At 50.3% G+C, this 20844-nt stretch overlaps 1 protein-coding gene across 2 annotated transcripts in view; it reads right to left on the bottom strand.

Moving 5' to 3' along the window:
* LOC106606222 (tubulin-specific chaperone D) overlaps nucleotides 1-20844 on the bottom strand; it is a 137601-nt gene that overhangs the window by 26137 nt on the left and 90620 nt on the right. For both annotated transcript variants that reach the window (XR_014392597.1, XM_082976299.1), the window contains exons 23-28: nucleotides 9230-9252; nucleotides 8963-9057; nucleotides 8591-8667; nucleotides 4843-4924; nucleotides 4586-4704; nucleotides 15-100 (exon numbers count right to left, since the gene is read on the bottom strand). Coding sequence is in view for 1 of the 2 variants with exons in the window: in XM_082976299.1 (XP_082832425.1) it covers nucleotides 15-100; nucleotides 4586-4704; nucleotides 4843-4924; nucleotides 8591-8667; nucleotides 8963-9057; nucleotides 9230-9252 (482 nt within the window). In the remaining variant the exon portion in view is untranslated. The remainder of the gene's footprint in view (nucleotides 1-14; nucleotides 101-4585; nucleotides 4705-4842; nucleotides 4925-8590; nucleotides 8668-8962; nucleotides 9058-9229; nucleotides 9253-20844) is intronic.

The raw sequence follows: 20844 nt of genomic DNA, 5'->3' as shown, positions 1-20844 counted from the left end.
GAGGACAGACTCACTGTGCCATGGCCTTGGCAGCATCTCTCCTGGCCTCTGTGAAGCACACCTCCCTCTGACTACAGCTCTGCTGAAGACCTGACAGGATCTGATACACACAAGGTAGTCTGATATAACGTGTCCTGTTGAAACTGACCTGAGGCACTGTGAACAACGCTGCTACAATAGAATAAGGTCATAGTCTGATATAACGTGTCCTGTTGAAACTGACCTGAGGCACTGTGAACAACGCTGCTACAATAGAATAAGGTCATAGTCTGATATAACGTGTCCTGTTGAAACTGACCTGAGGCACTGTGTACAACGCTGCTACAATAGAATAAGGTCATAGTCTGATATAACGTGTCCTGTTGAAACTGACCTGAGGCACTGTGAACAACGCTGCTACAATAGAATAAGGTCATAGTCTGATATAACGTGTCCTGTTGAAACTGACCTGAGGCACTGTGAACAACGCTGCTACAATAGAATAAGGTCATAGTCTGATATAACGTGTCCTGTTGAAACTGACCTGAGGCACTGTGAACAACGCTGCTACAATAGAATAAGGTCATAGTCTGATATAACGTGTCCTGTTGAAACTGACCTGAGGCACTGTGTACAACGCTGCTACAATAGAATAAGGTCATAGTCTGATATAACGTGTCCTGTTGAAACTGACCTGAGGCACTGTGTACAACGCTGCTACAATAGAATAAGGTCATAGTCTGATATAACGTGTCCTGTTGAAACTGACCTGAGGCACTGTGAACAACGCTGCTACAATAGAATAAGGTCATAGTCTGATATAACGTGTCCTGTTGAAACTGACCTGAGGCACTGTGTACAACGCTGCTACAATAGAATAAGGTCATAGTCTGATATAACGTGTCCTGTTGAAACTGACCTGAGGCACTGTGAACAACGCTGCTACAATAGAATAAGGTCATAGTCTGATATAACGTGTCCTGTTGAAACTGACCTGAGGCACTGTGAACAACGCTGCTACAATAGAATAAGGTCATAGTCTGATATAACGTGTCCTGTTGAAACTGACCTGAGGCACTGTGAACAACGCTGCTACAATAGAATAAGGTCATAGTCTGATATAACGTGTCCTGTTGAAACTGACCTGAGGCACTGTGTACAACGCTGCTACAATAGAATAAGGTCATAGTCTGATATAACGTGTCCTGTTGAAACTGACCTGAGGCACTGTGTACAACGCTGCTACAATAGAATAAGGTCATAGTGAAAGGAGGCTGCTCTTCCCAACATGTCAGGGTTAATATATCAGTACAATAGTGAAATCAGGCTGTTTATGTGGTTCTGGTGTTATTAACTAACAGGTGTAGTGTTATTAACTAACAAATCTGGTGTTATTAACTAACTAACAGATGTATAGTACCTGGTGTAGTGTTATTAAATAGCAGATGTATAGTACCTGGTGTAGTGTTATTAACTAACAGATGTAGTGTTATTAACTAACAGTACCTGGTGTAGTGTTATTAACTAACAGATGTAGTGTTATTAACTCACAGATGTAGTGTTATTAACTCACAGATGTAGTGTTATTAACTAACAGATGTAGTGTTATTAACTAACAGATGTAGTGTTATTAACTAACAGATGTACAGTACCTGGTGTAGTGTTATTAACTAACAGGTGTAGTGTTATTAACTAAGATGTATATAGTACCTGGTGTAGTGTTATTAACTAACAGATGTATATAGTACCTGGTGTAGTGTTATTAACTAACAGATGTACAGTACGTGGTGTAGTGTTATTAACTAACAGATGTAGTGTTATTAACTAACAGATGTATATAGTACCTGGCGTAGTGTTATTAACTAACATGTGTACAGTACGTGGTGTAGTGTTATTAACTGACAGGTGTATAGTACCTGGTGTAGTGTTATTAACTAACAGATGTATAGTACCTGGTGTAGTGTTATTAACTAACAGATGTACAGTACCTGGTGTAGTGTTATTAACTAACAGATGTATATAGTACCTGGTGTGTTATTAACTAACAGATGTATATAGTACCTGGTGTGTTATTAACTAACAGATGTATAGTACCTGGTGTGTTATTAACTAACAGATGTATAGTACCTGGTGTAGTGTTATGTTAGCGCTAGGCGGCAGTATTTACACGGCCGGATATAAAACGTACCCGATTTAATCTGGTTATTACTACTGCCCAGAAACTAGAATATGCATATAATTATTGGCTTTGGATAGAAAACACCCTAAAGTTTCTAAAACTGTTTGAATGGTGTCTGTGAGTATAACAGAACTCATATGGCAGGCAAAAACCTGAGAAGATTCTGTACAGGAAGTGCCCTCTCTGACCATTCCTTGGGCTTCTTGACTCTTTTTATTGAAAACTTAGGATCTTTGCTGTAACGTGACACTTCCTACGGCTCCCATAGGCTCTCAGAACCCGGGAAAAAGCTGAATGATGTCGAGGCAGCCCCTGGCTGAAAAACATTAGCGCCTTTGGTAAGTGGTCTATCAGAGGACAATGAGACTGAGGCGCGTGCACGAGGCGACCCCATGTTTTTATTTTCTCTCTCTTTGTACTAAAACACAGATTCCCGGTCGGAATATTATCGCTTTTTTACGAGAAAAATTGCATAAAAATGTATTTTAAACAGCGGTTGACATGCTTCGAAGTACGGTAATGGAATATTTAGAATTTTTTTGTCACGAAACGCGTCGGGCGCGTCACCCTTTACACTTCGGATAGTGTCTTGAACGCACGAACAAAACAGGGGATATTTGAACATAACTATGGATTATTTTGAACCAAACCAACATTTGTTATTGAAGTAGAAGTCCTGGGAGTGCATTCTGACGAAGAACAGCAAAGGTAATAACATTTTTCTTATAGTAAATATGAGTTTGGTGAGTGCCAAACTTGGTGGGTGTCTAAATAGCTAGCCCTGTGATGCCGGGCTATCTACTTAGAATATTGCAAAATGTGCTTTCACCGAAAAGCAATTTTAAAAATCGGACATAGCGAATAGAGGAGTTCTGTATCTATAATTCTTAAAATAATTGTGTTTTTTGTGAACGTTTATCGTGAGTAATTTAGTAAATTCACCGGAAGTTTGCGGTGGGTATGCTAGTTCTGAACGTCACATGCTAATGTAAAAAGCTGGTTTTTGATATAAATATGAACTTGATTGAACAAAACATGCATGTATTGTATAACATAATGTCCTAGGCGTGTCATCTGATGAAGATCATCAAAGGTTAGTGCTGCATTTAGCTGTGGTTTGGGTTTATGTGACATTATATGCTAGCTTGAAAAATGGGTGTCTGATTATTTCTGTCTGGGTACTCTGCTGACATAATCTAATGTTTTGCTTTCGTTGTAAAGCCTTTTTGAAATCGGACAGTGTGGTTAGATTAACGAGAGTCTTGTCTTTAAATGGCTGTAAAATAGTCATATATTTGAGAAATTGAAGTAATAGCATTTCTAAGGTATTTGAATAACGCGCCACAGGATTCCACTGGCTGTTACGTAGGTGGGACGATTTCGTCCCACCTTCCCTAGAGAGGTTAACTAACAGATGTACAGTACCTGGTGTAGTGTTATTAACTAACAGATGTATATAGTACCTGGTGTAGTGTTATTAACTAACAGATGTATATAGTACCTGGTGTAGTGTTATTAACTAACAGATGTACAGTACGTGGTGTAGTGTTATTAACTAACAGATGTATAGTACCTGGTGTAGTGTTATTAACTAACATATGTAGTGTTATTAACTAACAGATGTATATAGTACCTGGTGTAGTGTTATTAACTAACTGATGTATATAGTACCTGGTGAAGTGTTATTAACTAACAGATGTAGTGTTATTAACTAACAGATGTATATAGTACCTGGCGTAGTGTTATTAACTAACAGATGTATATAGTACCTGGTGTAGTGTTATTAACTAACTGATGTATATAGTACCTGGTGAAGTGTTATTAACTAACAGATGTAGTGTTATTAACTAACAGATGTATATAGTACCTGGCGTAGTGTTATTAACTAACAGATGTATATAGTACCTGGCGTAGTGTTATTAACTAACAGATGTATATAGTACCTGGTGTAGTGTTATTAACTAACATATGTAGTGTTATTAACTAACAGGTGTAGTGTTATTAACTAACAGGTGTAGTGTTATTAACTAACAGATGTATAGTACCTGGTGTAGTGTTATTAACTAACAGATGTATAGTACCTGGTGTAGTGTTATTAACTAACAGATGTATAGTACCTGGTGTAGTGTTATTAACTAACAGGTGTAGTGTTATTAACTAACAGGTGTACAGTACCTGGAGTAGTGTTATTAACTAACAGGTGTACAGTACCTGGTGTAGTGTTATTAACTAACAGGTGTACAGTACCTGGTGTAGTGTTATTAACTAACAGGTGTACAGTACCTGGAGTAGTGTTATTAACTAACAGGTGTACAGTACCTGGTGTAGTGTTATTAACTAACAGGTGTACAGTACCTGGTGTAGTGTTATTAACTAACAGGTGTATAGTACCTGGTGTAGTGTTATTAACTAACAGGTGTACAGTACCTGGTGTAGTTTTCCATGGATCATGAACCTTGGTAGAGAACCCAGGGCCAGTGCACTGCCACATCGGGTCAATACCTCCGTACTCTTTAACCCTGCTATATACTGGGACACCAGGACCTCTACACAAAGAAAACACACACACACATTATATCACAGGAGTTAGATTTATAGGAATGCAGAATACTGTGTTAGGTATGGCTAGTTTTAAATGATGCCTTCTAATGGTGCTCCCCGGCCCCTGGTACAGTGCTACTCACCCTGCATCTGGGGGTCAGCCATGCCTGGCTGGGGCTGGTAGTACTGCTCACACAGAGCTGCCAGGGCTGACACCGCTGCCTCCTATAGGGGGGGAGGACCACATTACACATGAACCATTATACAATGCCTTCGGAAAGTATTCAGACCCCTTGACGTTTTCCACATTTTGTTACGTTACAGCCTTATTCTAAAATGTATTAAATAAATAAAAATCCTCAGCAATCTAAACACAATACCTCATACTGACAAAGCGAAAACAGGTTTTTAGAAATGTTAGCAAATGTATATAACTTTTTTATTGAAATACCATATTTACATAAGTATTCAGACCCTTTGCTATGGGACTTGAAATTTTGCTCAGCGGCATCCTGTTTCCATTGATCATCCTTGAGATGTTTCTACAACTTGATTGGAATCCACCTGTGGTAAATTCAATTGATTGGACATGATTCCAAAAGGCACACACCTGTCTATATAAGGTCCCACAGTTGACAGTGCATGTCAGAGCAAAAACCAAGCCATGAGGTCGAAGGAATTGTCCATGGAGCTCCGAGACAGGATTGTGTCGAGCCACAAATCTGGGGAAGGGTACAAAAAACATTCTGTAGCGCTAAAGGTTCCCAAGAACAAAGTAGCCTCCATCATTCTTAAATAGAAGGAGTTTGGAACCACCAAGACTCTTCCTAGAGCTGGCCGCCCGGCCAAACTGAGCAATCAGGGGAAAAGGGCCTTGATCAGGGAGGTGACCAAGAGACCGATGGTCACTCTGACAGAGCTCCAGAGTTCCTCTGTGGCGATGGGAGAACCTTCCAGAAGGACTGCCATCTCTGCAGCACTCCACCAATCAGGCCTTTATGTTAGAGTGGCCAGATGGAAACCACTCCTCAGTAAAAGACACATGACAGCCCGCTTGGAGTTTGCCAAAATGCACCTAAAGACTCTCAGACCATGAAAAACAAGATTCTCTGGTCTGATGAAACCAAGATTAAACTCTTTGGCCTGAATGCCAAGCGTCACGTCTGGAGGAAACCTGGCACCATCCCTACGGTGAAGCATGGTGGTGGCAGCATCATGATGTGGGGGTGTTTTTTAGCGACAGGGACTGGGAGACTAGTCAGGATCGAGGCAAAGATGAACGGAGCAAAGTACAGAAAACCTGCTCCAGAGCGCTCAGGACCTCAGACTGGGGCGAAGGTTCACCTTCCAAGAGGACAACGACCCTAAGCACACAGCCAAGACAAGGCATGAGTGGCTTTGGGACAAGTCTTTGAATGTCTTTGAGTGGCCCAGCCAGAGCCCGGACTTGAACCTGATCGAACATCTCTGGAGAAACCTGAAAATAGCTGTGCAGCGATGCTCCCCATCCAACCTGACAGAGCTTGAGAGGATCTGCAGAGAAGAAATGGGAGAAACTCTCCAAATACAGGTGTGCCACACTTGTAGCGCCATACCCAAGAAGACTTGAGGCTGTAATCGCAGCCAAAGGTGCTTCAACAAAGTTCTGAGTACATTTTCTTATTTTTAATAAATTATCAAAAAAAGTTTTTGCTTTGTCATTATGGGGTAATGTGCGTAGATTTGATGAGGAACAAAAATGATTTAATCAATATTAGAATAAGGCTGTAAAGTAACAAAATGTGGGAAAAGTCAAGGGGTCTGAATACTTTCCAAAGGACTGTACAATGTAAATGCCACAAAAAAGGGATTTCACAATATGGTGTGTGTGTAATCACAAGGATAGTAAAACAAGGAACATTCGGACTAAAAGGCTATTTTAGGCTTAGAGGTTAGGCTTACAATTAGGGTTAGGTTTAACAGTTGGGGTTAAGGTTAGGTTTAGGTTGAACAGTTAGGGTTAAGGTTATGTTTAGGTTTAGGGGTTAGGTTTAACAGTTAGGGTTAAGGTTACGGTTAGGTTTAGGGGTTAGGTTTAACAGTTAGGGTTAAGGTTATGGTTAGGTTTAGGGGTTAGGTTTAACAGTTAGGGTTAAGGTTATGGCTAGGTTCAGGGGTTAGGTTTAACAGTTAGGGTTAAGGTTATGGTTAGGTTTAGGGGTTAGGTTTAACAGTTAGGGTTAAGGTTAGGATTTGGGGTTAGGTTTAACAGTTAGGGTTAAGGTTATGGCTAGGTTCAGGGGTTAGGTTTAACAGTTAGGGTTAAGGTTATGGTTTGGTTTAGGTTAGGGGTTAGGTTTAACAGTTAGGGTTAGGTTATGTTTAGGGGTTAGGTTTAACAGTTAGGGTTAAGGTTATGGTTAGGTTTAGGGGTTAGGTTTAACAGTTAGGGTTAAGGTTACGGTTAGGTTTAGGGGTTAGGTTTAACAGTTAGGGTTAAGGTTATGGTTAGGTTTAGGGGTTAGGTTTAACAGTTAGGGTTAAGGTTAGGATTTGGGGTTAGGTTTAACAGTTAGGGTTAAGGTTATGGCTAGGTTCAGGGGTTAGGTTTAACAGTTAGGGTTAAGGTTATGGTTAGGTTTAGGGGTTAGGTTTAACAGTTAGGGTTAAGGTTACGGTTAGGTTTAGGGGTTAGGTTTAACAGTTAGGGTTAAGGTTTGGTTTAGGTTATGTTTAGGTTTAGGGAGGGGTTAGGTTTAACAGTTAGGGTTAAGGTTATGGTTAGGTTTAGGGGGTAGGTTTAACAGTTAGGGTTAAGGTTATGGTTAGGTTTAGGGGGTAGGTTTAACAGTTAGGGTTAAGGTTATGGTTAGGTTTAGGGGGTAGGTTTAACAGTTAGGGTTAAGGTTATGGTTAGGTTTAGGGGTTAGGTTTAACAGTTAGGGTTAAGGTTATGGTTAGGTTTAGGGGTTAGGTTTAACAGTTAGGGTTAAGGTTAGGATTTGGGGTTAGGTTTAACAGTTAGGGTTAAGGTTATGGCTAGGTTCAGGGGTTAGGTTTAACAGTTAGGGTTAAGGTTATGGTTAGGTTTAGGGGTTAGGTTTAACAGTTAGGGTTAAGGTTAGGATTTGGGGTTAGGTTAGGATTTGGGGTTAGGTTTAACAGTTAGGGTTAAGGTTATGGTTAGGTTTAGGGGTTAGGTTTAACAGTTAGGGTTAAGGTTAGGATTTGGGGGTAGGTTTAACAGTTAGGGTTAAGGTTATGGCTAGGTTCAGGGGTTAGGTTTAACAGTTAGGGTTAGGTTATGTTTAGGGGTTAGGTTTAACAGTTAGGGTTAAGGTTAGGTTATGTTTAGGTTTAGGGGTTAGGTTTAACAGTTAGGGTTAAGGTTAGGTTATGTTTAGGGGTTAGGTTTAACAATTAGGGTTAAGGTTATGGTTAGGTTTAGGGGTTAGGTTTAACAGTTAGGGTTAAGGTTTGGTTTAGGTTATGTTTAGGTTTAGGGAGGGGTTAGGTTTAACAGTTAGGGTTAAGGTTATGGTTAGGTTTAGGGGGTAGGTTTAACAGTTAGGGTATGTTTAGGGGTTAGGTTTAACAGTTAGGGTTAAGGTTATGGTTAGGTTTAGGGGTTAGGTTTAACAGTTAGGGTTAAGGTAATGGTTATGTTTAGGGGTTAGGTTTAACAGTTAGGGTTAAGGTTATGGTTAGGTTTAGGGGTTAGGTTTAACAGTTAGGGTTAAGGTTATGTTTAGGGGTTAGGTTTAACAGTTAGGGTTAAGGTTATGGTTAGGTTTAGGGGTTAGGTTTAAGGTTATGGTTAGGTTTAGGGGTTAGGTTTAACAGTTAGGGTATGTTTAGGGGTTAGGTTTAACAGTTAGGGTTAAGGTAATGGTTAGGGGTTAGGTACTGTACCTTGATACCGTCCCTAGGTCCAGGTGAGATGAGGTGGAGGCTCTTCAAGGTGTCGTCTATCAGCCACTGCCAGCCAGCTGAAACAGACAGGGTTTACTCTGTTATGACGTGTCAGTGGTCTGAACAGTACAGACACTGCCAGCCAGCTGAAACAGACAGGGTTTACTCTGTTATGACGTGTCAGTGGTCTGAACAGTACAGACACTGCCAGCCAGCTGAAACGGACAGGATGTGGTTTGTCCATTATTATCCAATCTCTGAAAACACATCAAATCCGCTGCAGGATGAATTTGGCCTGTGGCCATCTATTGGGGAACCCTGCTTGATGGAGTAATCATTCAGCTAAGGTCTGAATATGATATGAAAACTCACTGATGACAGGGTCGTCCTTGAAAGGCATCTTGGAGAGGGACATGTTCTCAATGAGAGAAGAGACTGCAGGCCTCATCAGTTCACCACCAAAGCCCCTACACAGACAGGACACAACAGCACGCGTGTACACAACAACAACAAACATTTGTTGAGGTCGCACAACATATTGGTCTGAAACCTTAGACGCATTACATTTAAAAGATAATAATAATCATCTGAAACAGTCTAAAAAAGAATGAGTACAATTTGGAAAATAACAGTGCTGACCTGTACTGCTTTCTGTCAAATAGCTGGAAGACAAAACAAACACATGACGACATGTTTAGAGATGAACAGACTGGTGATTTACAACTTTAAAAGACAACATTAACATGTACCTACGTTGGTCCAACCGACTCGGGAGATTGACAACATTAACATGTACCTACGTTGGTCCAACCGACTCGGGAGATTGACAACATTAACATGTACCTACGTTGGTCCAACCGACTCGGTGAATGGTCAACACTTGAGACAACATGTATGTGGGTGAAAAGACACTGGAGGAGAGACAGAGGGTGGGTAGTGAGAGAGAGAGAGAGAGAGAGACAGAGGGGGGGTAGTCAGAGAGAGAGAGAGAGAGAGACGGGGGGGTAGTCAGAGAGAGAGAGAGAGAGAGACGGGGGGGTAGTGAGAGAGAGAGAGAGACGGGGGGGTAGTGAGAGAGAGAGAGAGAGACGGGGGGGTAGTGAGAGAGAGAGAGAGAGACGGGGGGGTAGTGAGAGAGAGAGAGAGAGACGGGGGGGTAGTGAGAGAGAGAGAGAGAGACGGGGGGGTAGTGAGAGAGAGAGAGAGAGAGAGACGGGGGGGTAGTGAGAGAGAGAGAGAGAGAGACACGGGGGGGTAGTGAGAGAGAGAGAGAGAGAGAGAGACAGACGGGGGGGTAGAGAGAGAGAGAGAGACAGACGGGGGGGTAGTGAGAGAGAGAGAGAGAGAGAGACAGACGGGGGGGTAGTGAGAGAGAGAGAGAGAGACAGACGGGGGGTAGTGAGAGAGAGAGAGAGAGAGACAGACGGGGGGTAGTGAGAGAGAGAGAGAGAGAGACAGACGGGGGGTAGTGAGAGAGAGAGAGAGAGAGACAGACGGGGGGTAGTGAGAGAGAGAGAGAGAGAGACACACGGGGGGTAGTGAGAGAGAGAGAGAGAGAGACGGGGGGTAGTGAGAGAGAGAGACAGACGGGGGGTAGTGAGAGAGAGAGACAGACGGGGGGTAGTGAGAGAGAGAGAGAGAGAGACAGACGGGGGGTAGTGAGAGAGAGAGAGAGAGACAGACGGGGGGTAGTGAGAGAGAGAGAGAGAGAGACAGACGGGGGGTAGTGAGAGAGAGAGAGAGAGACAGACGGGGGGTAGTGAGAGAGAGAGAGAGAGACAGACGGGGGGTAGTGAGAGAGAGAGACAGACGGGGGGTAGTGAGAGAGAGAGACAGACGGGGGGTAGTGAGAGAGAGAGAGAGAGACAGACGGGGGGTAGTGAGAGAGAGAGAGAGAGACAGACGGGGGGTAGTGAGAGAGAGAGAGAGAGACAGACGGGGGCTAGTGAGAGAGAGAGAGAGACAGACGGGGGGTAGTGAGAGAGAGAGAGAGACAGACGGGGGGTAGTGAGAGAGAGAGAGAGACGGGGGGTAGTGAGAGAGAGAGAGACGGGGGGTAGTGAGAGAGAGACAGACGGGGGGTAGTGAGAGAGAGAGAGAGACAGACGGGGGGTAGTGAGAGAGAGAGAGAGACAGACGGGGGGTAGTGAGAGAGAGAGAGAGACAGACGGGGGGTAGTGAGAGAGAGAGAGAGACAGACGGGGGGTAGTGAGAGAGAGAGAGACAGACGGGGGGTAGTGAGAGAGAGAGAGAGACAGACGGGGGGTAGTGAGAGAGAGAGAGAGACAGACGGGGGGTAGTGAGAGAGAGAGAGAGACAGACGAGGGGTAGTGAGAGAGAGAGACAGACGAGGGGTAGTGAGAGAGAGAGAGACAGACGGGGGGTAGTGAGAGAGAGAGAGAGAGAGACAGACGGGGGGTAGTGAGAGAGAGAGAAACAGACGGGGGGTAGTGAGAGAGAGAGAGAAACAGACGGGGGGTAGTGAGAGAGAGAGAGAGAGACGGGGGGTAGTGAGAGAGAGAGAGAGACAGACGGGGGGTAGTGAGAGAGAGAGAGACAGACGGGGGGTAGTGAGAGAGAGAGAGACAGACGGGGGGTAGTGAGAGAGAGAGAGAGACAGACGGGGGGTAGTGAGAGAGAGAGAGAGACAGACGGGGGGTAGTGAGAGAGAGAGAGAGACAGACGGGGGGTAGTGAGAGAGAGAGACAGACGGGGGGTAGTGAGAGAGAGAGAGAGACAGACGAGGGGTAGTGAGAGAGAGAGAGACAGACGGGGGGTAGTGAGAGAGAGAGACAGACGGGGGGTAGTGAGAGAGAGAGAGACAGACGGGGGGTAGTGAGAGAGAGAGAGAGACAGACGGGGGGTAGTGAGAGAGAGAGACAGACGGGGGGTAGTGAGAGAGAGAGAGAGAGACAGACGGGGGGTAGTGAGAGAGAGAGAGAGAGACAGACGGGGGGTAGTGAGAGAGAGAGAGAGAGACAGACGGGGGGTAGTGAGAGAGAGAGAGAGACAGACGGGGGGTAGTGAGAGAGAGAGAGAGACAGACGAGGGGTAGTGAGAGAGAGAGAGAGACAGACGGGGGGTAGTGAGAGAGAGAGAGAGAGAGACAGACGGGGGGTAGTGAGAGAGAGAGAAACAGACGGGGGGTAGTGAGAGAGAGAGAGAAACAGACGGGGGGTAGTGAGAGAGAGAGAGAGAGACGGGGGGTAGTGAGAGAGAGAGAGAGACAGACGGGGGGTAGTGAGAGAGAGAGAGACAGACGGGGGGTAGTGAGAGAGAGAGAGACAGACGGGGGGTAGTGAGAGAGAGAGACAGACGGGGGGTAGTGAGAGAGAGAGAGACAGACGGGGGGTAGTGAGAGAGAGAGAGAGACAGACGGGGGTAGTGAGAGAGAGAGACAGACGGGGGGTAGTGAGAGAGAGAGAGAGACAGACGAGGGGTAGTGAGAGAGAGAGAGACAGACGGGGGGTAGTGAGAGAGAGAGACAGACGGGGGGTAGTGAGAGAGAGAGAGACAGACGGGGGGTAGTGAGAGAGAGAGAGAGACAGACGGGGGGTAGTGAGAGAGGAGAGACAGACGGGGGGTAGTGAGAGAGAGAGAGAGAGACAGACGGGGGGTAGTGAGAGAGAGAGAGAGAGACAGACGGGGGGTAGTGAGAGAGAGAGAGAGAGACAGACGGGGGTAGTGAGAGAGAGAGAGAGACAGACGGGGGGTAGTGAGAGAGAGAGAGAGACAGACGGGGGGTAGTGAGAGAGAGAGAGAGACAGACGGGGGGTAGTGAGAGAGAGAGAGAGACGGGGGGTAGTGAGAGAGAGAGAGAGACGGGGGGTAGTGAGAGAGAGAGAGACGGGGGGTAGTGAGAGAGAGACAGACGGGGGGTAGTGAGAGAGAGAGAGAGACAGACGGGGGGTAGTGAGAGAGAGAGAGAGAGACAGACGGGGGGTAGTGAGAGAGAGAGAGAGAGACAGACGGGGGGTAGTGAGAGAGAGAGAGACAGACGGGGGGTAGTGAGAGAGAGAGAGAGACAGACGGGGGGTAGTGAGAGAGAGAGAGACAGACGGGGGGTAGTGAGAGAGAGAGAGAGACAGACGAGGGGTAGTGAGAGAGAGAGACAGACGAGGGGTAGTGAGAGAGAGAGAGAGAGACAGACGGGGGGTAGTGAGAGAGAGAGAGAGAGAGAGACAGACGGGGGGTAGTGAGAGAGAGAGAGAGAGAGACAGACGGGGGGTAGTGAGAGAGAGAGAAACAGACGGGGGGTAGTGAGAGAGAGAGAGAAACAGACGGGGGGTAGTGAGAGAGAGAGAGAGAGACAGACGGGGGGTAGTGAGAGAGAGAGAGAGAGACAGACGGGGGGTAGTGAGAGAGAGAGAGACAGACGGGGGGTAGTGAGAGAGAGAGAGACAGACGGGGGGTAGTGAGAGAGAGAGAGACAGACGGGGGGGTAGTGAGAGAGAGAGAGAGACAGACGGGGGGTAGTGAGAGAGAGAGAGAGAGACAGACGGGGGGTAGTGAGAGAGAGAGAGAGAGACAGACGGGGGGTAGTGAGAGAGAGAGAGAGAGACAGACGGGGGGTAGTGAGAGAGAGAGAGAGACAGACGGGGGGTAGTGAGAGAGAGAGAGAGACAGACGGGGGGTAGTGAGAGAGAGAGAGAGACAGACGGGGGGTAGTGAGAGAGAGAGAGAGACAGACGGGGGGTAGTGAGAGAGAGAGAGAGACGGGGGGTAGTGAGAGAGAGAGAGACGGGGGGTAGTGAGAGAGAGACAGACGGGGGGTAGTGAGAGAGAGAGAGAGACAGACGGGGGGTAGTGAGAGAGAGAGAGAGACAGACGGGGGGTAGTGAGAGAGAGAGAGAGACAGACGGGGGGTAGTGAGAGAGAGAGAGACAGACGGGGGGTAGTGAGAGAGAGAGCGAGACAGACGGGGGTAGTGAGAGAGAGAGAGAGACAGACGGGGGGTAGTGAGAGAGAGAGAGAGACAGACGAGGGGTAGTGAGAGAGAGACAGACGAGGGGTAGTGAGAGAGAGAGAGAGACAGACGGGGGGTAGTGAGAGAGAGAGAGAGAGAGAGACAGACGGGGGGTAGTGAGAGAGAGAGAGAGACAGACGGGGGGTAGTGAGAGAGAGAGAAACAGACGGGGGGTAGTGAGAGAGAGAGAGAAACAGACGGGGGGTAGTGAGAGAGAGAGAGAGAGACGGGGGGTAGTGAGAGAGAGAGAGAGACAGACGGGGGGTAGTGAGAGAGAGAGAGACAGACGGGGGGTAGTGAGAGAGAGAGAGACAGACGGGGGGTAGTGAGAGAGAGAGACAGACGGGGGGTAGTGAGAGAGAGAGAGACAGACGGGGGGTAGTGAGAGAGAGAGAGAGACAGACGGGGGGTAGTGAGAGAGAGAGAGAGACAGACGGGGGGTAGTGAGAGAGAGAGAGAGACAGACGGGGGGTAGTGAGAGAGAGAGAGAGAGACATACGGGGGGTAGTGAGAGAGAGAGAGACAGACGGGGGGGTAGTGAGAGAGAGAGAGACAGACGGGGGGGTAGTGAGAGAGAGAGAGAGAGACGGGGGGGTAGTGAGAGAGAGAGAGAGAGACGGGGGGGTAGTGAGAGAGAGAGAGAGAGACGGGGGGGTAGTGAGAGAGAGAGAGACAGACGGGGGGTAGTGAGAGAGAGAGAGAGACAGACGGGGGGTAGTGAGAGAGAGAGAGAGAGAGACAGACGGGGGGTAGTGAGAGAGAGAGAGAGAGAGACAGACAGGGGGGTAGTGAGAGAGAGACAGACAGACGGGGGGTAGAGAGAGAGAGAGAGAGACAGACGGGGGGTAGTGAGAGAGAGAGAGAGACAGACGGGGGGTAGTGAGAGAGAGAGAGAGACAGACGAGGGGTAGTGAGAGAGAGAGAGACAGACGGGGGGTAGTGAGAGAGAGAGACAGACGGGGGGTAGTGAGAGAGAGAGAGACAGACGGGGGGTAGTGAGAGAGAGAGAGAGACAGACGGGGGGTAGTGAGAGAGAGAGACAGACGGGGGGTAGTGAGAGAGAGAGAGAGAGACAGACGGGGGGTAGTGAGAGAGAGAGAGAGAGACAGACGGGGGGTAGTAAGAGAGAGAGAGAGAGACAGACGGGGGGTAGTGAGAGAGAGAGAGAGACAGACGGGGGGTAGTGAGAGAGAGAGAGAGACAGACGGGGGGTAGTGAGAGAGAGAGAGAGACGGGGGGTAGTGAGAGAGAGAGAGAGACAGACGGGGGGTAGTGAGAGAGAGAGAGAGACGGGGGGTAGTGAGAGAGAGAGAGACGGGGGGTAGTGAGAGAGAGACAGACGGGGGGTAGTGAGAGAGAGAGAGAGACAGACGGGGGGTAGTGAGAGAGAGAGAGAGACAGACGGGGGGTAGTGAGAGAGAGAGAGAGACAGACGGGGGGTAGTGAGAGAGAGAGAGAGACAGACGGGGGGTAGTGAGAGAGAGAGAGACAGACGGGGGGTAGTGAGAGAGAGAGAGAGACAGACGGGGGGTAGTGAGAGAGAGAGAGACAGACGGGGGGTAGTGAGAGAGAGAGAGAGACAGACGAGGGGTAGTGAGAGAGAGAGAGAGACAGACGAGGGGTAGTGAGAGAGAGAGAGAGACAGACGGGGGGTAGTGAGAGAGAGAGAGAGAGAGAGACAGACGGGGGGTAGTGAGAGAGAGAGAGAGAGAGACAGACGGGGGGTAGTGAGAGAGAGAGAAACAGACGGGGGGTAGTGAGAGAGAGAGAGAAACAGACGGGGGGTAGTGAGAGAGAGAGAGAGAGACAGACGGGGGGTAGTGAGAGAGAGAGAGAGAGACAGACGGGGGGTAGTGAGAGAGAGAGAGACAGACGGGGGGTAGTGAGAGAGAGAGAGACAGACGGGGGGTAGTGAGAGAGAGAGAGACAGACGGGGGGTAGTGAGAGAGAGAGAGACAGACGGGGGGGTAGTGAGAGAGAGAGAGAGAGACAGACGGGGGGTAGTGAGAGAGAGAGAGAGAGACAGACGGGGGGTAGTGAGAGAGAGAGAGAGAGACAGACGGGGGGTAGTGAGAGAGAGAGAGAGAGACAGACGGGGGGTAGTGAGAGAGAGAGAGACAGACGGGGGGTAGTGAGAGAGAGAGAGAGACAGACGGGGGGTAGTGAGAGAGAGAGAGAGACAGACGGGGGGTAGTGAGAGAGAGAGAGAGACAGACGGGGGGTAGTGAGAGAGAGAGAGAGACGGGGGGTAGTGAGAGAGAGACAGACGGGGGGTAGTGAGAGAGAGAGAGAGACAGACGGGGGGTAGTGAGAGAGAGAGAGAGAGACAGACGGGGGGTAGTGAGAGAGAGAGAGAGACAGACGGGGGGTAGTGAGAGAGAGAGAGACAGACGGGGGGTAGTGAGAGAGAGAGAGAGACAGACGGGGGTAGTGAGAGAGAGAGAGAGACAGACGGGGGGTAGTGAGAGAGAGAGAGAGACAGACGAGGGGTAGTGAGAGAGAGAGAGAGACAGACGAGGGGTAGTGAGAGAGAGAGACAGACGAGGGGTAGTGAGAGAGAGAGAGAGACAGACGGGGGGTAGTGAGAGAGAGAGAGAGAGAGAGACAGACGGGGGGTAGTGAGAGAGAGAGAGAGAGAGACAGACGGGGGGTAGTGAGAGAGAGAGAGAAACAGACGGGGGGTAGTGAGAGAGAGAGAGAGAGAGAGACGGGGGGTAGTGAGAGAGAGAGAGAGACAGACGGGGGGTAGTGAGAGAGAGAGAGACAGACGGGGGGTAGTGAGAGAGAGAGAGACAGACGGGGGGTAGTGAGAGAGAGAGACAGACGGGGGGTAGTGAGAGAGAGAGAGACAGACGGGGGGTAGTGAGAGAGAGAGAGAGACAGACGGGGGGTAGTGAGAGAGAGAGAGAGACAGACGGGGGGTAGTGAGAGAGAGAGAGAGACAGACGGGGGGTAGTGAGAGAGAGAGACATACGGGGGGTAGTGAGAGAGAGAGAGAGAGACGGGGGGGTAGTGAGAGAGAGAGAGAGAGACGGGGGGGTAGTGAGAGAGAGAGAGAGAGACGGGGGGGTAGTGAGAGAGAGAGAGAGACAGACGGGGGGTAGTGAGAGAGAGAGAGAGACAGACGGGGGGTAGTGAGAGAGAGAGAGAGACAGACGGGGGGTAGTGAGAGAGAGAGAGAGAGAGACAGACAGGGGGGTAGTGAGAGAGAGACAGACAGACGGGGGGTAGAGAGAGAGAGAGAGAGACAGACGGGGGGTAGTGAGAGAGAGAGAGAGACAGACGGGGGGTAGTGAGAGAGAGAGAGAGACAGACGAGGGGTAGTGAGAGAGAGAGAGACAGACGGGGGGTAGTGAGAGAGAGAGACAGACGGGGGGTAGTGAGAGAGAGAGAGAGAGAGAGAGAGACATACGGGGGGTAGTGAGAGAGAGAGAGACAGACGGGGGGGTAGTGAGAGAGAGAGAGACAGACGGGGGGGTAGTGAGAGAGACAGACGGGGGGTAGTGAGAGAGAGAGAGAGAGACGGGGGGTAGTGAGAGAGAGACGGGGGGTAGTGAGAGAGAGAGAGAGAGACGGGGGGGTAGTGAGAGAGAGAGAGAGAGACGGGGGGGTAGTGAGAGAGAGAGACGGGGGGGTAGTGAGAGAGAGAGAGACACAGACGGGGGTAGTGAGAGAGAGAGAGAGAGACGGGGGGTAGTGAGAGAGAGACGGGGGGTAGTGAGAGAGAGAGAGAGAGACGGGGGGGTAGTGAGAGAGAGAGAGAGAGAGAGAGACGGGGGGGTAGTGAGAGAGAGAGAGAGACGGGGGGGTAGTGAGAGAGAGAGAGAGACAGACGGGGGGTAGTGAGAGAGAGAGACAGACAGACGGGGGGTAGTGAGAGAGAGAGAGACAGACGGGGGGTAGTGAGAGAGAGAGAGAGAGACAGACGGGGGGGTAGTGAGAGAGAGAGAGAGAGACAGACGGGGGGGTAGTGAGAGAGAGAGAGACAGACGGGGGGGTAGTGAGAGAGAGAGAGAGAGACAGACGGGGGGGTAGTGAGAGAGAGAGAGAGAGACAGACGGGGGGTAGTGAGAGAGCGAGAGAGAGACGGGGGGTAGTGAGAGAGAGGGAGAGAGAGAGAGACAGACGGGGGGTAGTCAGAGAGAGAAAGAGAGACAGACGGGGGGTAGTCAGAGAGAGAAAGAGAGACAGACGGGGGTAGTGAGAGAGATAGAGAGAGAGAGAGAGAGAGACGGGGGGGTAGTGAGAGAGAGAGAGAGACAGACAGGGGGGTAGTGAGAGAGAGAGAGAGAGAGAGAGATAGAGACAGACGGGGGGTAGTGAGAGAGAGAGAGAGACAGACAGGGGGGTAGTGAGAGAGAGACAGACAGACGGGGGGTAGAGAGAGAGAGAGAGACAGACGGGGGGTAGTGAGAGAGAGAGAGACAGACGGGGGGTAGTGAGAGAGAGAGAGAGACAGACGGGGGGTAGTGAGAGAGGGAGAGAGAGAGACGGGGGGGTAGTGAGAGAGACAGACGGGGGGGTAGTGAGAGAGACAGACGGGGGGGTAGTGAGAGAGACAGACGGGGGGGTAGTGAGAGAGACAGACGGGGGGGGGGTAGTAAGAGAGACAGACGGGGGGGGGGGGTAGTAAGAGAGACAGACGGGGGGGTAGTGAGAGAGACAGACGGGGGGGTAGTGAGAGAGACAGACGGGGGGGTAGTGAGAGAGACAGACGGGGGGGTAGTGAGAGAGAGAGAGAGAGACAGACGGGGGGGTAGTGAGAGAGAGAGAGACAGACAGACGGGGGGGGTAGTGAGAGAGAGAGAGACAGACCGGGGGGTAGTGAGAGAGAGAGAGACAGACAGACGGGGGGTAGTGAGAGAGAGAGAGACAGAGACGGGGGGTAGTGAGAGAGAGAGAGACAGACGGGGGGGGTAGTGAGAGAGAGACAGACAGACGGGGGGGGGTAGTGAGAGAGAGACAGACAGACGGGGGGTAGAGAGAGAGAGAGAGACAGACGGGGGGGGTAGTGAGAGAGAGAGAGACAGACGGGGGGGTAGTGAGAGAGAGAGACAGACGGGGGGTTAGTGAGAGAGAGAGACAGACGGGGGGTAGTGAGAGAGAGAGACAGACGGGGGGGTAGTGAGAGAGAGAGACAGACGGGGGGGTAGTGAGAGAGAGCGACAGACGGGGGGGTAGTGAGAGAGAGCGACAGACGGGGGGTAGTGAGTGAGAGCGACAGACGGGGGGGTAGTGAGAGAGAGAGACAGACGGGGGGGTAGTGAGAGAGAGAGACAGACGGGGGGTAGTGAGAGAGAGAGACAGACGGGGGGGTAGTGAGAGAGAGAGACAGACGGGGGGGTAGTGAGAGAGAGACAGACGGGGGGGTAGAGAGAGAGAGAGACAGACGGGGGGTAGAGAGAGAGAGAGAGAGACAGACGGGGGGTAGTGAGAGAGAGAGAGAGACAGACGGGGGGGTAGTGAGAGAGAGAGAGAGAGACAGACGGGGGGGTAGTGAGAGAGAGAGAGAGACAGACGGGGGGGTAGTGAGAGAGAGAGAGAGAGACAGACGGGGGGGTAGTGAGAGAGAGAGAGAGACAGACGGGGGGGTAGTGAGAGAGAGAGAGAGAGACGGGGGGTAGTGAGAGAGAGAGAGAGAGAGAGAGACAGACGGGGGGTAGTGAGAGAGAGAGAGAGAGAGAGACAGACGGGGGGGTAGTGAGAGAGAGAGAGAGAGAGACAGACGGGGGGTAGTCAGAGAGAGAGAGAGAGAGAGAGAGAGAGAGACAGACGGGGGGTAGTGAGAGAGATAGAGAGAGACAGACGGGGGGGTAGTGAGAGAGACAGACGGGGGGGGTAGTGAGAGAGAGACAGACGGGGGGGGGGGGGTAGTGAGAGAGAGACAGACGGGGGGGGGGGGTAGTGAGAGAGAGAGACAGACAGACGGGGGGGGGGGTAGTGAGAGAGACAGACAGACGGGGGGGTAGTGAGAGAGACAGACGGGGGGGTAGTGAGAGAGATAGAGAGAGACAGACGGGGGGTAGTGAGAGAGAGAGAGAGAGAGACAGACGGGGGGTAGTGAGAGAGAGAGAGAGAGAGAGACAGAGAGAGAGATAGAGACAGACGGGGGGGGTAGTGAGAGAGAGAGAGAGACAGACAGGGGGTAGTGAGAGAGAGAGAGAGATAGAGAGAGACAGACGGGGGGTAGTGAGAGAGAGAGAGAGATAGAGAGAGACAGACGGGGGGTAGTGAGAGAGAGAGAGAGATAGAGAGAGACAGACGGGGGGTAGTGAGAGAGAGAGAGAGAGACAGACGGGGGGTAGTGAGAGAGAGAGAGAGAGACAGACGGGGGGTAGTGAGAGAGAGAGAGAGAGAGACAGACGGGGGGTAGTGAGAGAGGGAGAGAGAGAGAGACAGAGAGAGAGATAGAGACAGACGGGGGGGTAGTGAGAGAGACAGACGGGGGGGGTAGTGAGAGAGACAGACGGGGGGGTAGTGAGAGAGACAGACGGGGGGGTAGTGAGAGAGACAGACGGGGGGGTAGTGAGAGAGACAGACGGGGGGGTAGTGAGAGAGACAGACGGGGGGGTAGTGAGAGAGACAGACGGGGGGGTAGTGAGAGAGACAGACGGAGGGGTAGTGAGAGAGACAGACGGGGGGGTAGTGAGAGAGACAGACGGGGGGGTAGTGAGAGAGACAGACGGGGGGGTAGTGAGAGAGACAGACGGGGGGGTAGTGAGAGAGACAGACGGGGGGGTAGTGAGAGAGACAGACGGGGGGGTAGTGAGAGAGACAGACGGGGGGGTAGTGAGAGAGACAGACGGGGGGGTAGTGAGAGAGACAGACGGGGGGGTAGTGAGAGAGACAGACGGGGGGGTAGTGAGAGAGACAGACGGGGGGGTAGTGAGAGAGACAGACGGGGGGTAGTGAGAGAGACAGACGGGGGGGTAGTGAGAGAGACAGACGGGGGGGTAGTGAGAGAGACAGACGGGGGCGTAGTGAGAGAGACAGACGGGGGCGTAGTGAGAGAGACAGACGGGGGCGTAGTGAGAGAGACAGACGGGGGGGTAGTGAGAGAGAGAGAGACAGACGGGGGGGAGTGAGAGAGAGACAGACAGACGGGGGGGGAGTGAGAGAGAGAGACAGACGGGGGGGGAGTGAGAGAGAGACAGACGGGGGGGGTAGTGGGAGAGAGACACAGACGGGGGGGTAGTGAGAGAGAGAGACAGACGGGGGGTAGTGAGAGAGAGAGACAGACGGGGGGTAGTGAGAGAGAGAGAGACAGACGGGGGGGTAGTGAGAGAGA

This window comes from Salmo salar, chromosome 06 (assembly GCF_965601325.2).
Source record: "Salmo salar chromosome 06, fSalSal1, whole genome shotgun sequence".
In the NCBI taxonomy this organism is placed as follows: Eukaryota; Metazoa; Chordata; class Actinopteri; order Salmoniformes; family Salmonidae; genus Salmo; species Salmo salar.
The sequence above is the reverse complement of the archived record's forward strand: the minus strand, read 5'-3'. Positions and strand labels throughout refer to the sequence as shown.